Source organism: Dendrobates tinctorius, unplaced genomic scaffold (genome assembly GCF_039654945.1).
Source record: "Dendrobates tinctorius isolate UK_male_01 unplaced genomic scaffold, ASM3965494v1 ptg000202l, whole genome shotgun sequence".
Classification (NCBI taxonomy): domain Eukaryota; kingdom Metazoa; phylum Chordata; class Amphibia; order Anura; family Dendrobatidae; genus Dendrobates; species Dendrobates tinctorius.
In genome coordinates, this window is record NW_027361869.1 from 2,249,502 (window position 1) to 2,273,579 (window position 24,078).

Here is a 24,078-nt window from a genome sequence, read left to right on the forward strand (position 1 = left end):
ACTTACTGGGCTGTGTGCTGTTTTAATTCAATCAGTGTTTTATTAGCAGGAAATTATCACTACAGGACTAGGTGTTACGTGTCAGGCAGTCCAGCTAATCTGAGCAGCTACATATCAGGATTTGACTGGCAGAACTGAGGTATAAAGCGTATTAGAAAATCGATCAGTTGTTATAGTATAGTTATGAGTGGCAGTACCGTATCTGTAGTGTGAGATAATTTATACTACAATATATTTAAGGAAGGGGATGAGAACGGTAAAACTGGAAAGTGCACAATTATTTGCTGGGATTTCTGCACTTTAGTCAATGGTTACAGATGAAGTCAGGTCAGTGGATGTTGCAAATCAACAAAACTATTGTTAGTGTGAATCATGTACACTAGTACAAGGAACATTAATACATAGGACCATAAATTAAGGAAAATAATATATTTGCTGAACTAAGAAATTATTCTATGAAGTTATATCCTAAAATATCACCCTGTCCATATAGTGACCTGATGGCCACAGGCTGTAACAAAATAACAATAGCGACACCTGCTGGTTATACCGGGCCAGGAACAGAGATAAAGGGAGGGGTGGATGGACGGATGGACAGACAGACCGATAAATAGATAGATGATAAATAGACAAATCAATAGCTAGACATAAGATAGATATTTAGACGAAAGACAGATTTTGAAAGATAGAAAAACAGTTGGGTAAGTAGGTACAAGATAGATAAATAAAATGTAAATAGATAAATCACTAGAAATAGATAATATAGTAGACAGATTTTGATAGATAACTAAAGAGATAAATAGAAAGATGGATATAGATAGAGAAATCAATAATTAGATGATATACAAATATAAAGATATAGACATGAGATAGATGTGTTATTACTCAGTAAGATATACCGTATTTTTCGGACTATAAGACGCAATTTTTGGGGGGGGGGCATGGGGGTGCGTCTTATAGTCGGAATGTACTTACAGTTAGCGTGGTGGCAGCAGGAGTCATCTGATTCTTCCAGTGGTCCGACACTGCAGGGCGATGATCTCACTCCCATCCCAGCCTCGCGCGGCAGTGCTCGGTGCTGTGGGGGGCTCCGGCAACATTATGTGAAAGCCCGAAGCCCCCACAGCTCTATGGCTGCGATGCTGTGGCCTCCGAGAAAATGGCCACCGGAGGTGGCACATGTGCAGATTGAGATCTCGGCTCCGAGATCTCGTTGTCGAGACCTCAATCTGCGAATGCGCCGCCTCCGGCAGCCATTTTCCAGGGGGCCACAGCATCAAGGCAATAGAACTGCGGGGGCCTCGGGCTTTCACATAATGTCGCCGGAGCCCCCTGCAGCACCGAGCACCACCGAAACTGCTGCACCAGGCTGGAATGGGAGCAAGATCATCGCCCTGCAGAGTCGAACCACCGGAAGAATCGTCCGACTCCTGCTGCCACTAGCGCTGCCGATCCCACCCCCACCCCGGGTAAGATGAATCCAGGACTGTAAGACGGACCCCCATTTGACGCATTAATTTTTTTCCCCCACTTCCCTTCTGAAAATGTGGGGTGCATCTTATGGTCCAGTGAGTCTTATAATCCGAAAAATATGGTACTTACAAAAATGAAGCTTCTTAGCGCATATATTGGCCAATTCATGTGTGCCCATCAACCACAGCAAGGTGACCTCACTTCGATGGGTCTGCACTCCTCCCATTGACCAGCAGGTGATTTTCATTAGTTCTATTTACCCATTTGAATTTTAGGCTCATGGTCAAGGAGAGAAATGTTTGTCCATTTAACTGTAGGCTGATAGCTCAAGAGAGGTATGGACAGTAGAACAAGGACCCATCAGAGGGAGGTCACCTTGCCGTGGTTGATGGGCAAACATGAATTGGCCAATTTATGCGCTAAGAACCTTCATTTTTGTAAGTACATCTTATTGAGTAATAACACAGTTTAGATTCAATGTTTTCAGTGTTTGCATATATCTTGGCTTATATAGGCTACGTGCACACATAGTTTTTTTGGTGTGCGGATTTTGGAGAGAAAACCGCAGTTAAATCCGCAGGACAAAAGTCCTGCGGTTTATCTGCGGTTTTACACCTCATAATGGATGAGGTGTAAAACTGCAGCTTTTCTGCACCAAACAACTGACATGCTGCGGATTGTAAGCTGCAGCAAAACCGCGCGGAAAAATCCGCAGCATGTGCACAGCGTTTTTTAATTTCCATAGGAAATAAAGGTACTGTACAACGCAGCAGAATCTGCTGCGGACCCGCTGCGGAACCGCAGCAGAATCCGCACCGTGTGCACATACCCATAGAGTGCTGCTGTGTTTTTTTTTATATAATGCAGCTTTTGCAGCTTGCACCTGTTCAAACCTAGGAGCTGCTGGTCAGTTTTTTTCTCTATATAGATAGATAATAAACAGAGAAATCAACAGATAATTAGATGATAAATAGACAAATGTAAAGATAGGTAGCTATATGGATAAACAGATAGATATAGGATGGATAGATAAACAATAGATAAATACATACATAGATATAGGATGGATAGATAAATAGATAAATACATACATAGATATAGGGTGGATAGATAGATAAAAAAAAAACAAAAAGAATAGAAAAACAGCACAGTTGAAAAATAGGGTGCAAAAGCCTCACAGGTACATACCCGTCCTCATGAATAAAGACAAAAAAGTTGAGGCAGCACACCAAATCCAAGGTTACAAGTGGTGATGCAGAGAAAGGCCCATGTTCCATATTTAGACCTTGGACAGAGACGCAGTTTGTTATCGTCCATCTGCATATAGACAAAGGCTGTGTATACATGAATGGCAGCTCTCACAGCCACACACGCAGAAAGACATTTACAGAGACAGGCGCACACAAACACAGGTGGACTGTGCCAAACACACACACGGACACACTGTCGGTGACAGGCATTGCCATACACACAGGGTGAGTTCTGACAGCTGTGTGTGAATGACGGCCATACCTGCTGCCTGCACAATTATACTGCTGTGACAGATTTGTGGTGGAACATTTGCAGCTAGGAAGAATTTAGAGACACATTTATGGCGGCGGGAAAGGGGTTAACATGATTCTGTAAAAATCTAATACACAATGCAGGTTTATTTGTAGTCCCTCTGCTACTCAGAAAACAGCTATAGCTACTAAATTGAACCAATGGCTACCTAAAGGTGGTCGCACACAAGATGAATGTTGGCTAAACTTGACGATTACAGAGGGACTGGCCACCTAATGTGTGTAGTGATGGCCTGACTTCCCCCCTACAACCCTGATGTTGGCTGGAAAGTAGGATCAGGCATGTTGAGTTTGGATGGAGGATGAAGAACTGTGGTCCCCTTTCTAGGAATTAGTGGGGATAGTTGAAAAATACAACAGCTGCAGACTAATCTTATGCAGACAGCAGATAGTTGGTGGACATGTGTGTTAGTTCCTGTAGACCACACATGTAAAACGCGAGCCAAATCTGTCCCACAGGGTGATTAGTTTTGGCCCGTGACGCCGGCACCGCCCCCAATTATACTGTATGTAGAACTATGTGGAGTCATTATACTGTGTGGAGGACTATGTGATGTCCATTATACTGTATAGAGGACTATGTGATGTCCATTATACTGTATAGAGGACTGTGTGTGGCCCATTATACTGTATGGAGGACTATGTGTGGCCCATTATACTGTATGGAGGACTATGTGTGTGGCCCATTATACTGTATGGAGGACTATTTGTGGCCAATTATACTGTACGGAGGACTATGTGAGGCCCATTATACTGTATGGTGGACTATGTGTGGCCCATTAAACTGTATGGAGGACTATGTGTGGCCCATTAAACTGTATGGTGGACTATGTGGGGCCCATTATACTGTATGGAGAACTATGTGATGTCCATTATATTGTATGGAGGACTATGTGTGGCACAATATACTGTATGGAGGACTATGTGATGTCCATTATACTGTATGGAGGACTATGTGATGTCCATTATACTGTATAGAGGACTGTGTGTGGCACATTATACTGTATGGAGGACTATGTGTGGCACATTATACTGTATGGAGGACTATGTGGGGCCCGTTATACTGAAGGGACGACTATGTGGGGCCCATGATACTGTATGGAGGACTATCCAGGGCCCATTATACTGTGTGAGAGGCTGTGTGGGGATCACAGTTTGGGCATCATACTGTGAGTATATAGGGTACTGTGGAGGAATTCAATGTGGTGGTATCATACTGTATTTGGGGGGGGGCCTTTTGTTGGCATCACACTTTAGTATCTGTATTATTTATTAATTCAAGTTTTTTTTTTTACCTTTATTACATATTTAAATTAGGCTTTTTACTGTTCTTACATGGCATATTTTATTTCAGTTTGCCCCATTTGTGATATGTGTTTATTTTTTTTACTAAGATATGTTAATTACAATATACTTTGTTAGTGGGACAACCCCTTTACGTTTGTTTCCATATGAAAAGTTTCATCGTCATATTTGATGATAAAAGAAAAACTTCCTCAATTGTAGACATAGATTTGATAGATATCAAGATTGGACGTGACTTTGTACAAGTTTTTTATTTCGGCCCTCTGTGTATTTGAGTTTGACTTTCTTACTTTAGACCTCTGTTTTCTCTGTGTCAGTTCTGCCCTGTAAATCCTCCATGTTATTTGATGATGACGTTAATAATTTCTTTGTCCCAAGTAGAGCAGTTTATTCTCCTACAATCTGCTGATGATTCTGCTGAAAGCTGAAATCTACAACAGGGGTACAATAGCTTTATCTCCACCCAACCTCCCCCAAACAAATCGATCATTTACAGACTAATAGCAATGACTGATGTAACATTTAGGGTCTATGTAGGTGATAAGTATTTTAGGTTTATATCTCCTGAACAATCCTGACTGTAAAAAGGCTTAAGGTATTTTGAGTATTCGGTCACTATGCAGAATAGTTTCATATATCTATGGTCAAACACTGAGCAATGATAGTCTCCTTTCACCAATACACTTACTCTGTGCTGCAGTACCACGCACATCCACAAGGACAATGGCAGCACTATTCAGTTACTGGAGTGAAGCGGTTGTCACGCTATATCACTTACCGGGGCCCCTTCATTCTGCTGAATGGTTAGACCCCAAAGATTACATATTGGGCACTTAAGCTAAGCGTATCCTCAATGATCTTCCCCACGAAGCCTCAAATATTGGATCAGGACCCATGTCATATGGGATAATATTGACTCTCTTTACTTTGAAACTTTTCAACTAAAAAAAAAATTTTCTGCTCCAAAAACAAGTAGTTTTTCTCTAACAATCCATTCTCTTTTTTTATCTATCCCCAGCTTGCTCCTGTAATCTGCACGCCCGGAGATGTCGCTTCAATATGGAACTATACAAGCTGTCAGGAAGGAAGAGTGGCGGCGTGTGCTTGAACTGCAGGCACAACACGGCGGGCAGGCACTGCCACTACTGCAAAGAGGGCTTCTACCGGGATGTCACCCGCCCCATAACTGACCGAAGAGCCTGTAAAGGTAAGACATGAGCCTACGTGGCTAAGAACATTCTACCATTAATGCATATCCAGAGATCTTAAGCAGGCTGCAGGATACTCTGGACTGTCTCACTCAAAAGGTACCGGTTCTCTTTGTGGACATCCAGCTTATGTAAAGAATCTTCATGGGAAACAGTATGCAAATTAGCCTTTCTCCTGACTTCATGTAGCACAAGTTCAGAAGCAGCAGCAAGGAGGACATTATACAGCAGTACTGAGCAGTGTAGCTGCAAATCCAGCTCTGGGTGTGGTGAGATAAAACACTTCCTAGAAAACAGCAGTACAGATCTGAATATCTCTGTGCCTCTCTTCCTCTGATCCCTCCTCTCTATTGTCTTCAACAGGAGGCTTTAACCTGATCCCTCAGTGAGCGGTCTGTCTTGACTTTTTCAGAGTGAATAAGGATAAAGTGACTTCTTTCTCAAAAGAAGAAAGAATACTTCTCTGATAAGATATATTACTATTTTTTTCTATTTTCTTCTATTTATACATTACGTTTCTTACTTTATTTTCTTGATTTATACAAATTTTGTTGAAATATCAGTTCAGGCTTGGGCTTCACGTCTGCAGTCACTGTATGTGACTGCAAACTTGTGAACTCTAACAACGTGCAATGTGCACACTGTCAGGGTTCTCCGGTGGTAGCACCAAGAACAGACGGGCGAATGAAAGTATGTGATTTACATACATGCGGTCATTTGCCAACTAGACGTAGTGACCTCGCTCAATACAAGTGAACTGAGCGAGGTCTGACACGTCTAGTCAGAATGTGACCTGAAGTATGCAAATCGCATACTTGCGGTTACAAGACCGCCTGTTCCCGGTGTCGGCACCAGAATATAACAACAGTGGCACTCTAAGGGTTCACAAATCTGCGGTCAAATATATTGACTGCAGACTTGAGTCCAGGCCTGCCAACCCCTTTAAGGAGCCTAGAAATACAACTAGCAATATCAGCTAAACCAATAACATCCACTTCTTAACATACAGCCCCATTCCACGATAATTATATATATATATTTATATATCTTTTTTTTATATTATTATTCCACTTAAATGCATGTATTTGGGGTTAAAATCATTTTTTTCGGTTTGGTTTCATTAAATATGCTCACTGATGGATTCTCAGTTAACATATTTTGCAGCAATAGTCAATGTAAGGCCACGTTCACACATTCAATATTTGGTCAGTATTTTACATCAGTATTTGTAAGCAAAAATCAGGAGTGGGACAACCAAAGGAAAAGTATAATAGAAACTCGTTACCACTTCTGCATTTTTCACCCACTCCTGGTTTTAGATTACAAATACTGATGTAAAATACTGACCAAATACTGAACGTGGCCTAACACCGGGGCTATAGAAGGCTCATGGTCCAACATTTTTTATAAGAACCCAATTACAAAAATTCTTTTCAGCCAAAAAAAGCACACAAAAAATGTCCCCAAAAGTGGAAAATCTTTTATTTTTTAAATTTAATAATGTAACCAAAAATGAGGTTTATGAAAATTCCCCCTGTATCTGCACTCACGCTTCTGACACCTGGCACCGGGTGTGGTGCCAAAGCCGAGTGCAGTTAATGATGGAATAAGAGGCAATTATATTGTGATCACTGATCCCTGTGCCGCCCGCCTGCCTGCCAGGATATTGCACATGCCTCCTATACACTCTCCTAATTGGCACCTGTGCATTGATTAAGCCTTCTCCTAGTAAGATCGTATATTTATTTTTTCCTAGGACCTTCGCCTCTATTCTCTATATTCCTGAACTTTGCATTCTTCCTTGTAGCTTCCTAACACGTTTCTTTTTCCACAGTTAAAATAAAAAAAAGAAATCCTGGAAAGAATTTCCCTCTCGCTTTTTTTTCCTGTCCCATAACAAGGTGGCAATTAGTTTCTCCTAATGAGCCCTAACGTGTCCCTTCCCCCCTCCGCCTTTTCTTTTGCCAGTTTGCTATTGGATAAATTACTCTACCAGCTGTGAGTTTCCCCATTTGGGTTAAATTCCTCCCATTTTTCACACGGAAAATACAGCGCCGTCTTTTTAAACAGCTGCAGCTGAGGTAGCCGCTGCGAGGGGGTTTACACACAGCTGTTTAGAGGGGCTCCTCCTTCCTAATACTTCTCCATACAATGCTTGCTGCAGAAAAAAAAGCAGCGTTTACCTAACGCCAGCATTACATTTAGTGAATGTAATTATTAGTAATTATTCTAGCACCATTTATTCCATGGCGCTTTACATGTGAGGAGGGGTATACATAATAAAAACAAGTGCAGTAATTTAGACAATACAAGTCACGACTGGTACAGGAGAGAGGACCCTGCCCCCGAGGGCTCACAGTCTACAAGGGATGGGTGAGGATACAGTAGGCGAGGGTAGAGCTGGTCGTGCAGCGGTTTGGTGGATCGGTGGCTACTGCAGGTTGTAGGCTTGTCGGCAGATGGTGGGTCTTCAGGTTCCTTTTCAAGGTTCCCATCGTAGGCTCATATGTTGTGGTATAGATTTCCAGAGTTGGGGGATACGCAGGAGAAATCTTCTATGCGATTGTGGGAAGAGGAGATAAGAGGGCGCTATATGTTGGTGCTATATAAATAAAGATCATTATTATTATTTAAGAGGGGAGTAAAGAAGGAGATCTTGTGAGGATCGGAGGTTGCGTGCAGGTAAGTCTCGGGAGACGAGGTCACTTATATATGGATCAGTCAGGTTGTGGATGACTTTGTATGTCATGGTTAGGGTTGAACTGGAGTCTCTGGATAATGAGGAGCCAGTGCAGGGATTGACAGAGAGGAGAGGCCAGGGAATAAAAGGGGAATAGGTGGATTAGTCAGGCAGCAGAGTTTAGGATAGATTGGTGGAGCAAGAGTGTTAGAAGAGAAGCCACAAAACCGGAGGTTACAGTAGTCGAGGCGGGAGATGATGAGGGCATGCACTAGGGTTTTTGCAGATACTTGATTAAAGAATGTACTGATCAGGGAAAAATGTTTGACTTGAGTCAGCAGGAAGTGTGGTTTGAAGGAGAGATCAAAGTCCAGGGTTACCCCGAGGCAGCGAGTTTGAGGGACTGGGGAGAGTGAGCAGTCATTGACTTTAATGGATAGGTTTGTTGAGGGGTCGAGTGAGAAGGGGGAAAGATGATGACTTCTGTTTTGTCCATATTAAGTTTTAGAAATCTAGCAGAGAAGGATGAAATAGCGGACAGACATTATGAGGTTGACGATAATTGATGAAAAAGCCCCCTATATGTGCCTAAAGGGGTGGATTTTTATTAAAATAAATATTTTAGATAAAACTTCTTCCATGCTATAAAACTCAAAAATAGGAACATTATTGGGTCATTCCTCGTATAGGGGGAACTAAGCGCTGTCCAATCAAAAGGCTGCGGAAAAAAAAATGTATGAAAAAAAAGTTCTTCAAGACTATCTCGGGAGACTTCAGGAAAAGAAAAACTTGTCAAAAAAGGACAGATTCCTAAAGAGGTTTCTGCTTGACAAACTAGTCTTTTTTTGAGTGTGTATAAGAAAAACGTCATGTAGACAAAAAGGCTGTGTTCAAACTCAGTTTTTATAGCAGGATCTCCCCAAATCCACCTCAAAAATCCTAGGCCCAATTTATCAGTGTTTACTCCAGCTTTCTGGTGCAAAATACTTTGAAGGATTTAAAACTTTTGGTGCAACTCAGAGTCGCTCAGACATTTTGCAACTTTTGCAGTTTTTGGCCAGCCAAAGTGGGAGAAGCATGGGTGGGCCATGGTGTGGCGACGTCTGCTTGGTAAACCCTTAGAAAAGTTACGCCATTTTAGTGTCATAACTTATGCCAGAAATGTGCTCCAGTCCCTGATTGGGGTAACATTTGTGGCAAGGCGCATGCTGGCTGTAAAGCGTGCCTCTTAATTGATCAGGTGCATCTTACTCTAGCGGTCCTCTTCATTAAGGGTAGGCGCACATGGCGTCTTTCAGGTAGGTTTTGCTCAGAAACCCGCCTAAACAAAAATGTTAAAAAATGCTAAAAAGAATGAACATATGCACTGAAATGTCTAAACGTCTTGCTGTGTGCATGTCCCATTTTTTTAGCTTCTCTTAACTACTTCAGTTTTTGAAAGCGGTGATGCGGCTGTAAGAAGTGACCGGTATTCAGACGGTTTCCATTTGGAAGCCACTCAATATGTCACACGTACAAAAAAAAAAAAAAAAGACCCTGGTGGCAAAGCTGCCATGACTAAAAAGACGCCAAATAAGACACTTCAGGAAGAATACTGCTGGCGTTGTAATGGAGCATCTTCCTGCACCAAAAACTCAATGGGTACATCGGCGTCCAAAACACAAGTGTGCACATATCTTAAGCCTCCGTTCCTACAATGAGTTTTTGTTGAGTTTTTTTTAACTGCGTGTTTTAAAAAAATGCAAGTAACCTATTAGTGAGCGCAAAAAATCTTCAGGAAACACGGGCATTTTCTTTTATATCCTAAACATTTCCCAAAGTATTTTATTAAAGTTTTTCTGTGGTGCTTTCTGTAAAGGTTGTATTTTGAGAAGTTTTAGCAATTTTTGGAAACCTCCATGGCAAAAACCACAAGGAGTTTTGGAGAATTGGAGAGCTTCTGCTCAGACAACTCAGCAAAATAACCCAGTGTGAACACATCCTTGGGGTATGTGTAAACGAATGTTTTTGAGAAGGTCAAAAACGACAAGTTATTTACCGTAAGTGCAAATCCCAGGAAGCGCTTCTACTTCGGGGAATTTTTGAAACAGTTTTTCTTTACCTTGAAATGGTTCTGAAGAAGAGTTTTGGAAAACTTTCTTTTTTAAAGAGGCCTTTTTTATCAACACCCCAAGACAGGAAGAAAATGCACAAAAAAATGAACATATGAACAGCAAAGTGGTTTCACGATAGAAAAGAATAGGAATAATTTTACAAGTCTTTTTAAGCGATATATATTTTTGCTTTGGTATTTTTTTTTTTTTTTTTTAGAGCAGACCTGCTCCAAACACTCCTCAAAAAATGCCATCTGCCTATACCCTTAAAGAAGCACTTCTACTCCCATCAAAGCTTTTATCCTGTTAATGTATTGCAGTCATTACATTATATAGCACTGTGTACATACAAATGCTCAGTTTGCCTTTCTACCCAGATAATTCTCCTCTTTCCTCTGCTCTATGTAGAAACAGGAAGTCTCTTTTCCCTGCTTTATAATTCCCCTCTTCACCTCCTGACCCAGATGCTCCCTCCTCCCCCGTGCCAGGGACTTTTGCAGTGACTCATGACTCATACAGGGAAAATTGACCTCCTGTTTCTATGTAGAGCTTAGAAGGATTTCGCTTGTCAGTTTTTAATCACATGACGTCATAGACCTAAATCTCAGGAAATCTATGGAGGATTTTTTAAAAAAAAATCGGAACACACAGGGGAGGAGCGGCAAAAAAATAAGAACAAAAACTGGTCACTTCTGGCCTGTTAACATGTCCTCCTTAAAACCACGAGGAGCTTTCCCTCTGTTCTTGTTCCATTTAATCTTTCGGTCCCTCTGATTCTCAGGTGGACCGGACATTGGGCGAGGCAGCAGCTCCATAGTGCACAGCTGTTGCATATGTTTCCATGGTCATCATCATTCCCTTTAGGCCCCATGCAGATAATCCAAAGTTGGAAATTATTCTCTTTCAATGACCTTAAATTAACCAAATACTTGATGCCTGTGAATGGAACTATTTGGAGACCTTACTACACGGTGTTTATCTTCTGCTGAGCTTAACCATCACTTAGCTCCTTTAGGATGCAGCCAATTTTTACGATTTCATTTTTTCCTCCTCTTCTTCCACAAATCAGAACGTTTTTACCCCTCCATGGACATAGCACTATGAGAACTTGTTTGCGTTTTTTTTTCAGGATGAGTTGTGGCTTAGAATGACAATATTCATTTTAAGATTTAATATGCCGAAAACTAGGAGAAATAATTAAAGTGGTTTAAAATGGTAAAAAAAAGTCTATTTAATTTAGAGGTCCATACAAAGTTTTGATCGCTTTTTTTTTGCATTTTTTAGGAGACGTGCAGAGGGGGAAAAAGGGTTATGCGGCAATACTGAATATGCTTATTTATTGCATTTTTTATTTTTAAGTAGGGAAGAGGAGGGGGATTTACATTTTTAATATATTTTTCAATTTTTTTTTTAACTTTACACTGTATTTTTAGTCTCCATAGAGGACATGAACCTAAATTTGTTTGATTGATTGTACGATATACTGTAAGTACATAGGAAAAATATTTGTTTCCTGTGAAGCCCAGCTTATGACTGGGCCTCAGAAGGAGCACCAAGACAGCGTTACCAAGGGGTTGTCCAGGCTTGGGCTTCAAGTCTGCAGTTACTCTACGTGACTGCAGACATGTGAATCCTCACAGCACGCACAGTACCCACTGTCAGGATTCCCAGGTGCCAGTGCCAGGAGCGGGCAGGCATCATAACTGCATTTATTCGATTTGTCTTGTGCCAACTAAACCTGTGCAGGTTGGACATGTCTAGTTGGAATGTGGCCGGGAGTATGCAAATTACATACTTGCAGTCACATGAATGCCGGCCTATGGCCCTGGAGTATTCTGACAGTGCGCACTGTGCATGCTGTGAGGAATAACAAGTCTGCAGTCAAATGGAGTGACAGCAGATTGTACCCAAAGTATGGACAATGTCTTTAAGTAGGCTCCCTTTTCCTATGGCAACCCATTGGCAACTTAGGGAGGTGTGGGCTTGGCACGGGCACTGAACGCTCCAGCCACTGGAATTGTGCATGATCATAGTTCTTGCAATTGATGCAAGTTGCCTGCTACATACAACTGCTCTCTTGTCTGAAGGGGAACGCCCCTCTATGACGTTCATATACCCTAACAAGTCACATGGACTACGATTGTCTTCAAATGATAATTTCTGGACCACTAATGCTGATATTTTTCTTAAAGCCCAACTGCAAAATGTCAGAGGTTAAATCCCGCAGACAGAAAGAACAATGTTATTGCCATTGTCCAATTATCGGTCGCTGAGCTAAGCTCCTTTAATAACTGGGAAGACGCCCACTGGAACAAAAAACAGCAACCGCAGCTCTATTAGCTCATTACAAAATTATAGCTTTGCAGTAAAGGAGCTGGCTGATGTCTCATACGTGCTACCTTCTCCTTGTGGGATGAATCCCACGAGTCCCTTCATTATGCTCTCTTCCTCTTCATATTACCTGGGATATTAATGATGCAGAAGGGCGAAATTCCCTACATCTACATTTTACCACCCCCACCTCATATTGCGAGGATTTAATTTCATCATTCAAGAACGAACACCCCCACCATCCACTACCCGTCCAACGTCTGCATATTGGAGTAGGTTGTCTCGTTAATATTCCCAGCATGTTTTACGGTTTATAGAAGCCTTGTAGTGGTTTCAACTCTTTATTTAAGGACTTATCTAATGGAAACACACAGCGGGGTTATCATTAAAGGAACACACACAAATTTTAGCATTTCAACACCATAGAAAATTTCAATGGAAATCACTTTTGGTAAAGTCTATGAGCTGTCAGAACATCTCTAACCATCCTTTTCGTCAGTAAAATTATGCCTGGAGACAAAGCTAGGAAGTGAGAAGATGGGACTGTGCCCAGGGTTGTGAATTCAAGCATTGGCCACATTATTAAAAGGGGTTCTCTGTATTTCTTATTATTCTCAAGAATGGATGGATCTTTAGTGCTATAGTTCATTATTTAGGTTACCGGCCACCTGTGCAGGCTATAAGAAGTGGCAGGTCTCCTAGGCAAGGAGAGCAGTGCTTATACGCTCTTGGGTAACGTTCTGAACCTGCGATTTCCTGATGATACTCAGGCAAAGGTGCCTGTGGTGCAACCATGTTGCTGATCTGAACAACTGTCAATTATCTGGAGTTCTGCCTTCCCCAGCAAGCAAGAAACCAGGAGGCATAGAAGAGGTGTGGTCCTGAAAACAAAAAATGTGATGAACCCTTTAAGTGAGGGCTGCTGCACCCAACTATTTTTGCCTAGGATAAAGCAACCTCTACTTAAGTGATTTTTTATTTTTATAGGAGATTTGCCTTATTATGAGTAATCATTGGCTTTATTGTTTCTTCTCTTCCAGCCTGTGACTGTCATCCAGTGGGGGCAGCAGGAAAGACCTGCAACCAGACAACTGGACAATGCCCGTGTAAAGATGGCGTGACTGGTCTAACATGTAATCGATGCGCCAAGGGATATCAACAAAGCCGATCCCCTATTGCTCCATGCATCAGTAAGTAGCTTAAAGGAACAGTTTCTATATTAAGGATGAACTCCTATCTTGTAAAGTGATGGTATATTGCTATATAATTGGTCTGACCTCTGGGACCTATACCGAATTTGAGAATGATGGGGACGAAGCATTGTGATGCCATTTCTAGCAATATACACGGGGCTACAAAATGCCCCCAGAGCTGTTCCCTTCACATGCTAAATGTTATTCTGCCTTATCTCCAATGTGGCTTTTGTACCTAAAGTTAAAAAAAAAATGTAAAAAAGAAAATCACATTCAGGCTACAGATATAATTGATGTAATGCGGCCACAAAAGTTGCATGTAACCTACAGATTTTAGGTCTTTTTTCTTCCGGCTCCTCCAAGGTGATATACAAGCTGAACTCTTTATCTTCAGTCTCATCCCTCCTCTCCTTCTATGAAAATCTGAACAATCGGCTACAGCTGCATCTCCCTCCTCCCCATCTTCTATGTACTTTACACTAGATAGATTTCTTAAGGTTGTTCACCATTGACTGACAACTTACAGCTAACCATTTCCTATAATAGGCAATATTCTGAGTTTTTTTCTTTTACTGCGACCAGGATTGCTGTTTAGGATAACATTTCAGAAAATGACTTTGTACTGTTCCTCTAGGGTTTTACCTTTCTCCTAATATCTGACTGTATGGACTCTGATCTTGTCGCCTTCTATTAGTCACAGCTAATGTTGCATCAATGAATGTCATCTTTCCTTATTTTTTTCTCACCTTTCAGAAATCCCGGCAGTGGTCCCTACTCCAGCCCTCACTAGCACAGAGGAGCCAGCTGGTAAGTCTTAGCAATCTGCAGGATAAAGAAGTTGGGGCGGTATTCTAGATAGCGACCCAAAAGTAAATGAAATTAGCGTTGTTGCCAGTTCATCTTGTTGGGAGGAAGATGGTGGGTGCCAGACGTTTAAAGAGTGCATCAAAACACTGGGAATCTTTCCCTGCTTTTCGAGACAAGCTGTTCAGAGACAAGTTTTCCAGGCTCATCGCCAGAGAATATGCCAGGCCGCAGGGGGTGGGAGCATGCAAAGCAATGGGTTAACTCGTCCTGGCCCCTCTCCCAAATATAATAAAAACTTGAAATGAAGAAGGAAGGAAAGGACACTTAGTTCAAGGGGAGGGTGACTAAATGTCAGAAGAAGGAAAACAATAGTCATCTTACAGGGATTTTGCAGAAGTTTTGTATTATTCCCTGCATCAGTCATGTGAGGACAGTTATGACAGTGAGGTATTTACCAAGCTGCAGAAATCCAGGAGATTGAAGGGGAGAAAGTTCAGGGGCGGCAAAAAGGGATAATCAAAAGAAATAAGTCAGCGAGGACAATCATAAAAAGAGTGGGAAAACAAAACCGAAGCACAGATTAAAACACAATGGGCTGAATTTACCATAGCGGAAGATGAAAAAGGAAGGGAAATAGTAAATGGAAATGGGATGTACGGTAAGTAATTCTAAAAAAATGGGCCCAGAAACTGCACCACTTAGATTTGTGGTATTGCAGCTCATTGTCGTATATTTAAAAGGGTATTCCAAACTAGAATAATGATCAATGCATAGGTGATAATTTTTAGATCATAGTGGGACCCCCTAATATCCACTGTCTTCTTCTAGTTCTCCCCTGGACACAAGAGACTGCAGCCAGGAGGACTTGAGGGGAGCAGCCAGTCGAGCTTGTGTCCTGCTTAATTTTTGCAGACAGGAATACCCCTTTAAACATAAATTGTCAGCAGATTTATACTTTGAGAGCAAAACGATGTAGGGGCTGAGAGCCTGATTTCCAGCGATGTGTCACTTACTAGGATGTGTGCTGCTGTTTCATTAAAATCAATGTTTTATCATCAGGATACTATCGCTACAGGACTAGATGTCTTGTGCCTTGTAGTCCTCCTGCTCTTTGTAGCCTCGCCCACATCACGGATTGGCAGCTTAATGTCAATATACAGTGGACACAGAAAGCAGCAAATCAGTGATGTGGGTTTACAGCGCTCAGTATTCTGAGCTTTGCTAGATCTGCAGCAGAGGACATAAACCTGCTGATGGATTCCCTTTAAATTGCAGAGTGGAAACACTTTTAAATGGGAATTACAGATATAAGAGATTATTTACCTCTCACAAATAATGTATAGATTTATACCACGAATGTCACTGGCCAAGTAAATGACCTATTGTAGTACGGAGTGTCAGGTAAATAATTCCCCATGGCCGTTTACGCGTGCATCTATAACACTAAGTAGCTGCTAAAAAATGACAAAGTAATCTCTTACTCATCTTCCCCGCGTCCAGTAATGCCTCTCCAGTGTTTGTTGATAAGCTGCAGCGGCGTGATGTTACCGTTGCAAACTATTGCTGGGCTCAGCGGCTCATGCCCTCTACATCAGCAGGTATGCCAAGCTGAGCTCAGTGATTGGCTTCAGAGCTTTCAATGTAACGTCACCATTGCTGCCAATCAACAACGACCTGAGCAGCAGGTCCGGCCTATAGATCTCAACAGCTCATTTACATATTAAGAAAAATGTGGATTTCTCTGGAATAAGAGATCAGATCACAGATATCAAGGTACCTTTTTATTCAGCTTCCTATGACCTACATGCCCATGCAGACGGCTTAGGAGGGTTCATCCTACTGACAGATGCCCTTTAAAGGGAATCTGTCACCCCTTTTTTGAGATATCATATAATGATATCATTCAATTGTGTGTCACATAAGGATTCTCTTAGTACTTTGGCTTCCCCCTGACCCCGCACCTTTCATGCATAAATACCTTTTTTATATCGGTTCAGATGTATGTAAACTGCCGCTGTCCGGTCCGCTGGGCGGGGCTTATTCACCTGCTCCCCCCCATCTTGCTCTATGCATTTCTTCTTGTGTAGAGCAAGACGGGGGGGGGGGGACAGGTGAATAAGCCCCGCCCAGCGGACCGGACAGCGGGCAGTTTACATACATCTGAACCGACATAAAAAAGGTATTTATGCATGAAAGGTGCGGGGTCAGGGCGAAGCAAAAGTACTAAGAGAATCCTTATGTGACACACAATTGAATGATATCATTATATGAAATCTCAAAAAAAGGGTGACAGATTCCCCTTATTGGTGGCCAACACTCAAGATAGATGTAGGTTCAACAGTTTTCCATCATAAACCCCCGATACAAACGCACGCACGCCTCTACAGAGCACGCATGTGTTCCATCAGCTTTTAGACACTTCTGATAGCGGCTTTAGAACAAAAGGATTAGGCATACTGAAATACAGGTGCCCCATCCTTCTTAGACCGGTCTCAAACATCTGTTCTCGCATCGGAAAACCCGGGTTGACCTGAGATAACTGCTTCATAGGAAGAAACCAAGCGGTACATGGACAAAAAGCGGTCTGCGTACATGAGCCGTGTGAAAAGGGCCTTTGAGGATAACCACGGTATGTGACGTCATATAAACGACATTTGCTTTTTGAATTTTGCCCAACTTTTTTATTGGAGCAGTACAAGTGTACTGTGCGGTGAGGTTTTGTGCAGCTATTGCACAGGCAGATAGACGTCTGGTGCTGAAGGGTTAAGAAGAGCACTAGTGGGTCTGTGGGGTAGTCACTGCCCACGTGTGGTTGGATGCTGGAGTACCATGTACCCATTGCTCTCTCATGATCGGTCTGAGGATCAGGGAGGGGAAGTGGTTGCTGGTCAGAAATCTTACACAGAACATTCTTGTGGTCGGGATATGTTAACCCCATCACTACCAGGCCTTCTGCGAGCTTCCACTGTACATCATGTGTATGTATAGGGTCTTTCCTCCATAATTTACTATATTCAGCAGATTTCTAGCAATACAGAAATATCCAGCTCTCAGATATCAGCATAGCAAAACTTCTCGAATGCACACTCCTTTATACTTAGCACAGAAACTGAAGACCACCATGACAGACACCACCAGTATGGAGCACTCCTCACTCAGTACTCAGTTCTCCAGCATTCATTCCATGTTCATTTATTGTGATCATTTTCTTACTAATTTTTTTTACTAAATTTCCCTCTTCTAGTTCTAATAATTAAATTTTTCCTGAAAAATAAAAAAAGGGCGAATACTAAACAGAACGCTCAATATAGGGCTGCCTTGCAAGAATATGCCAATAATGTCAATCCTGGTGGTGGTCCTAAGCTGTGACCCCACTAATCTCTAAAAGGGGCAAAATTGGATGGATAACCACGCAGCCTCTGAGTAAAGCAAAGGCAAGCCAACATCAATCGGTGACATGCTCTCCGTATCTTTAGTTACACAACCCCCTTTAAAAGATCAGTCTCATACACAACCTATAAAGCAGATAAGGCTGATGCAGCAATACGGCAGCAAGGTGAGGCAGCAGCCCAGGATCACGCTTCCATCTACCTCCGAGAGGGGTCCGCTCCCCCTTCTCCGTCCTGCAGTCAGGGTGGAGGCCTGTTCAGCTCTGTTTGCGTTGACATTTTTGAGAAGTTCTCCCCTCATTTTCTGAAACTAAATCTCCCAGCGGAAATAATGATACTGTTAACCCCTTGGCTAACGCAGGAAAATTAAGCTAGAACTAGCTATAAACTAAAAGTCAAAATCTCAGCAAGGGTGCAGTAACATACCAAGAAGAGGGGGAAGCAACCTGCGCCTTGGCACGGTCCCGGCTGAAGGGGACTTTGCAGAAAATACCACGACAAAATGACTTATTTTGTTTTATCTAAATATAACGCCAACACATTCCGTATCGGTGTACAGAGATTGCAATCACCCACATCAGTCCCTCACCCCACTGGGGCTCACAATATTAATTCAGAATTACGTAATCTGTTAGTAAAACATAAGAAGAAACCCACAAAAACACGGGGAGAATGTGCAATTACCAAGCAGAAGATGTCCTTGGTCAGATTTGACTCCAGGACTGCAAAATAACAGTGATCCGCCACGCTGCCCTGAACAGTAATGGCACTGATCATAGAGGAAGACATTTATGTCCACTACATTGATCCTACCCAATAACCTTTAATATAAGTTATACACTTTCTAAATGAAAGAAAGCTTGTGTGAAAGATGCGGCAGAATATGTCATGGCGGTTGATCTTCAATTGATGTAAATCTTGTACTCTCTGAAGCCACAATTTGAGCGTAGAAAGTTCCTGGCATCTCAAAAGCGCTGGGACTAACGATTTTGCGGCTTTAACAAAATGGTGCAAAACAGAGCGGCAGGAGATCTTCTGGGGAATGTTGTGTCGATGTACCGTGAAAAAGGGATAGCATAGTCCGTAAACGTGGACATAATTCTCCATACTTCTATCCAGAAAGGTAGTAGGATAGAACATTCCCGAAATATATGGTGGATACAGCAATCTGCTGGACGACAGCGCCAACAGGTAGAAGGAACAGGTGGCATGTATCTTAGTAGGCACCCTATACCCAAACCTCAACCCTTGCCCCCATCGCCACAGTAAGTGTCAGCTCTTTCTATTGCTGCCCCCCGCTTTTGCACCACGGGACGATAATACATCTCCTTTTTCCACCAAATGGTCCTTGAAAGAACTACTGAAAAACTTGCCAGAATAGTTTCCTTGCATTTTTAGATGGCATCAATCCTGGAGCGGAGACATAACATTTAATTCTTATTTATTTAGTGTCCATATGTCGAATCGGAATAATTGTAATGATGCACTTTTTTTGCTATTGGTCTCTCAAAAACTTCCATTCCCAGTAATTAACCTTTCATCCTTTCTTTGTGATAGCGGAAAATAAATGTTACACAATCACAAAGGCTCCTTACTGGTTGTATCACATGAAAAGTCGCCACTTTTAGAGTCAGTTTAGGGTTAGTCCGATACATCGCTATTGTAAATAGGTGTCAGGCCGGCAGTAGGAATTATCAAGGTTATCTAGATTATTTTTGACCACACAGTAATTGGATTATGAGATAAGAAGGAGGTTAGGTGTATAATGGGGCTTGTCGTTTATAAGCTGATTTCCTCTCTAGCTGAATGAACGCTATGATGCTGGGATCTGAGGAGGTCCTGCCACAGACCAGAACCGAATCCAGATTACTGGAATTAACTTTTCCCTGCCAAAATCCAACAATCACTGAAAAGTCTGTGCTACACGTTCTGCAGGAATATAGTATGCTGCTAATTTTCAATACATACTTTTTTATTACAAAATCTTCTCTGTTCATAAGAATTTTTTCTTCTTTAGTTTACTGGTCGTTGCCTTTGTTGTCGGCCACTTCTGCAGTCTTATCAGCGGTGGCCAGTTTCCTAGGCAAGCAGAGCAGCTTTGAAGCCGGCCGGGTAGCCAAATAAGATCAGCTTCTAGGTAACGGCGCCCCCCCCCCCCCCCGATGTTGCAGAGGCACAGCTGCCTTTGCCTGCAGCATCGTAGAGTGCACGGTTAGGGCCAGTGTCGCCGCCCTGGTGGAGGTCTGACTGAACTATCAAGCATGACATTAAGTACAACTGTGATGCCACGTGACAAATGAAGAATTACGTAATTCCTAAAAATAAAGCTACGACCTTGACCCTTTTCAGAACGCTCGGATTTTGTCTTTTTTTACCAGCTTTATAGCCCTTTTAATAAATCTCTCTCCGTGAATTAAATAATTAGTGTTTGTAATCGGCATTATATACCAGGTGATCCAGCTGCAGCTCTTTACATGACAAGCTGTACCTGCCTGTGCCCAGCGTTAGCATGGCATGTGCCAGGAATCCTAATGTCACCCTGGCACGAGTCCCTGGCACACTGAATGCCCTCCACCCTACAACAGATGGCCTTTTCACCCTGGCTTAGTCCCAAGGCTTTTTATAGGGTGTGAGGGGGGAGCTTCTGTTTTTTTTTTTTAGTTTTTGTTTTGCATTTCTATCACTTTCAAAGCAAATTAAACATTAAACAAGGTAATGGCACAAAATAATAATAAGAGTCAGCTCATATCAGCAAGTCGTGCAGACAAGTACACGGACTGGACTGTTACATCTGGAGGACGCATATATTGATGGTTTTGGAGCTGCACGTGAAGGAATAGACCACCTCCGGTATTCCGTATGTTGCTGGTCGGTTAACCCTCCTGATCTACTGACAGCTGCACTTCTGTACAAAATACTTCAAATCCGTATACCCTTCACTACGGACAAGGCTACGTTACGCCATATGCAGACTAGTAATATCGTCCTAATATGCAGAACTTGGAAATATTTCTTCTGCCTGAATTATAAACCTTACTGTAATAACCCTCTTCTGTATTTTTTTAGATTGTGAACAGTACTGCAAGCCTCCGAAAGGGAATTATAAAATCAATCTGAAGAAATACTGCAAGAAAGACTTTGGTAAGAAACATACTCAGTTCATAGTTGTGCTCAAAAGTTTACATACCCCAGCAGAATTTTTGCTTTCTTGGCCTTTTTTCAGAGAAGATGAATGATAACACCAAAACTTTTTCTCCACTCATAGTTAGTGGTTGGGTGAAGGCATTTATTGTCAAACTACTGTGATTGAAAAAGAGAAAACACAATGACAACCCAAAACATCCAAATGACCTTGATCAAATGTTTACATACCCTGGTGATTTTGGCCTGATATCATGCACAGAAGTTGACACAAATGGGTTTGAATGGCTACTAAATGTAACATCCTCACCTGTGACCTGTTTGCTTGTAATCAGAGTGTGTGCATAAAAGCTGAGTGAGTTTCTGGGATCCAGACAGACTCTTGCATCTTTCATCCAGCCACTGACGTTTCTGGATTGTGAGTCATGGGGAAAGCAAAAGAATTATCAATGGATCTACAGGAAAAGGTAGTTGAACTGTATAAAACAGGAAAGGGATACAAAAAGATATCCAAGGAATTGATAATGCCAGTGAGCAGCGTTCAAACTGTGATTAACAAGTGGAAAATTAGGGTCTCTGTAAAAACAAGATCATAGTCATGTAGACCAACAAAAATTTCGTCCACAACTGCCAGGAAAATTGTTTGGGATGCAAAGCAAAAAGTTTTGGTGTTATTATTCATAGTCTCTGAAAAAAGACCAAGAAAGCAAAAATTCTGCCTGGGTATGTAAACTTTTGAGCACAACTGTATATATATTGTGGGCGAGATGGTGCTCAATATCAGAAAGGTGCGCTGAGGCGAAGGCATATCTTTCATGTTCGGGGACAATGGGTTCATTCTGCCCGTAGTTCCCGGGTCCCTACTAAAAATCTATAACAGTATTCAGCACCTAACTCGTGGATGTGCATTTTGTCGAATAGAGCTTGAAATAACAAGCACTTTTGCATTTTATTGCTTATTAAAATTTGCAGCTGTTCTTGAGAAATTAACATCTTTCTTTTCATTTGTTTACAGCTTGTTGCCTAGGAGACGAACCACCAATTCTCTCTAGCTTGTACGCTCTGAGCTAAAGCTGGCCGGAATTAGGAGGTAACAGTGCGCTCCAGTGACACCGGACAGTTTCAAACAGTGCTTACAAGCTCAACAGAAAAGAGCTTGTAAGCACTGCGCATTTCCTACTGTCGAGCAGCGGTCGGTCTCCAAGGTAAAAAGCTTTTAGTAAATGAAAACAAAAGCATTAATATCTTGAGATAACTGAAAATGTGAATTCACAGTAATTTTTTTTTAATTTACAAGGCCTATCTGAAAATACCTGTTTATGAAAATGAGAATAACCCTTTAAGGAATACTCCTTATGTATACATCTCCGAAGGGCACTACTAGAATAAAGTCAATGGAGACTTAAAGGGGGTGTTCGGGACTATTTTGACACTACAGGTAAACTATTCCCAACACCAGGCTGTGCTCAGTTGTGAAGCTGCACAGAACGGCTCCATCAACTGTATAGTGGTGGCGGCAGGTTACTGCACATGCGCCCCGTAATGATTTACATGACAGCAGGCAGTGGTCTTAAAAACTGGCTAAAGAAATTATATTAGAATAACTTTGAATCTGATGCCTGTAGTAGCCCCTGCGGGCACAGGACACTACTTGTGATTCTACAGCTATACGACCGCCTGGTTTGTTACGCCGGTGGGTTTTTTTATAATGTACAACGCTGAGTGGATGTGATAGAATGGGCCAGAGCTTCGGAGCAATTCAGGGGTAAAAATGGCTACGAGGTCAGTGACTGATTACTAATCAAAGACCTCAATGTGAGTATGGGGTAAAGGGGTCGCTATATACTAGTTTCCAAAAGTTTTTTTTTTTTTTAGTGCTGTATAAAGTCCAAAAAGTGAAAGAATGTGCAACCAGTTTAAACAGATATACCATATTCTTATATAACCCACATTTATACTACTTTTTCTTTGTGTTCTTCCCATCACTGGCCTTTTGACAGCCCAAAGCATTGACATTCCAGGACTGTTCGGCCATAGAGGAGTTAAGAGAGGCACAAAGAGGGGAGATTTGCCCCCCCACACTCGGGTTATAAAAGGACTGTATCCTCATTAGGGTGAGAGGAGACCCTCTCTCGCCTTTTAATTCCTAGGACGGTCTGATTCCACCTCTCCCTATTTCACATACTCCCTTCCCTCTCCCTATTTCTTTTCATTCCTGTCCCATTCTCTGTCTGCCAGAAATGTTAAAAAGGATATTGCATCCCCCCCTTTAAAAAAAAAAAAAAAAATCCATGGGAGGGAGCAATATGCTAATGAGATGCTAATAATCACCTGGCTGTTCAACCATTGGACGTAGACTGATGGCCCCTAATCAGTGTGACACGGTGACCATTCATCCTGAGCGCAGAGGGGAAGCAACACATTGATGTATGGCAGGGACTCTTGGCGTGCGGAGAATAGAGAAGGCGTTATGGCACTGTGAGACGAGAAAGTCTGAACCAGGCCTCCCCAAGCTGTCCCTGTCAGAGAGACAAAGACCTCCCACTGATAAATAGAGCTTTTTTTTTCTTTTTTTAAAAGTGGGGGGTAGTGGGCTCATACCATAACCTCAGCGCTTGGTACCTCATTTAGCGCAAACAAGAGATATTATGTGCTGGGATGATAAATCAAGTTATTACCTATGTGAATGAATCCCCCCTGCCCCGGTGTAATGGTCATCTACGTGATGCAATGGCAAAGGGTTCATGTTTTATTTTTAAATGAAACTTATTCCATAAACTTGTTCTATACATGTGAATGTGCTTGGATTTCTGCAAGCCATATTCACGGAAAATTCTGCAAGAGATTAGGGGAAAACAGTGAAATATCTATAAATGCCTAAAATTTTGTTATATAG

At 42.0% G+C, this 24,078-nt stretch overlaps 1 protein-coding gene across 1 annotated transcript in view; it reads left to right on the forward strand.

Moving 5' to 3' along the window:
• The window catches only part of NTN3 (netrin 3), a 97,157-nt gene that overhangs the window by 68,421 nt on the left and 4,658 nt on the right, over positions 1-24,078 (forward strand). Inside the window, exons 3-6 of the mRNA XM_073553584.1 lie at positions 5,359-5,547; positions 13,693-13,842; positions 14,599-14,652; positions 21,108-21,182. Of these exons, the coding sequence (XP_073409685.1) occupies positions 5,359-5,547; positions 13,693-13,842; positions 14,599-14,652; positions 21,108-21,182 (468 nt within the window). The remainder of the gene's footprint in view (positions 1-5,358; positions 5,548-13,692; positions 13,843-14,598; positions 14,653-21,107; positions 21,183-24,078) is intronic.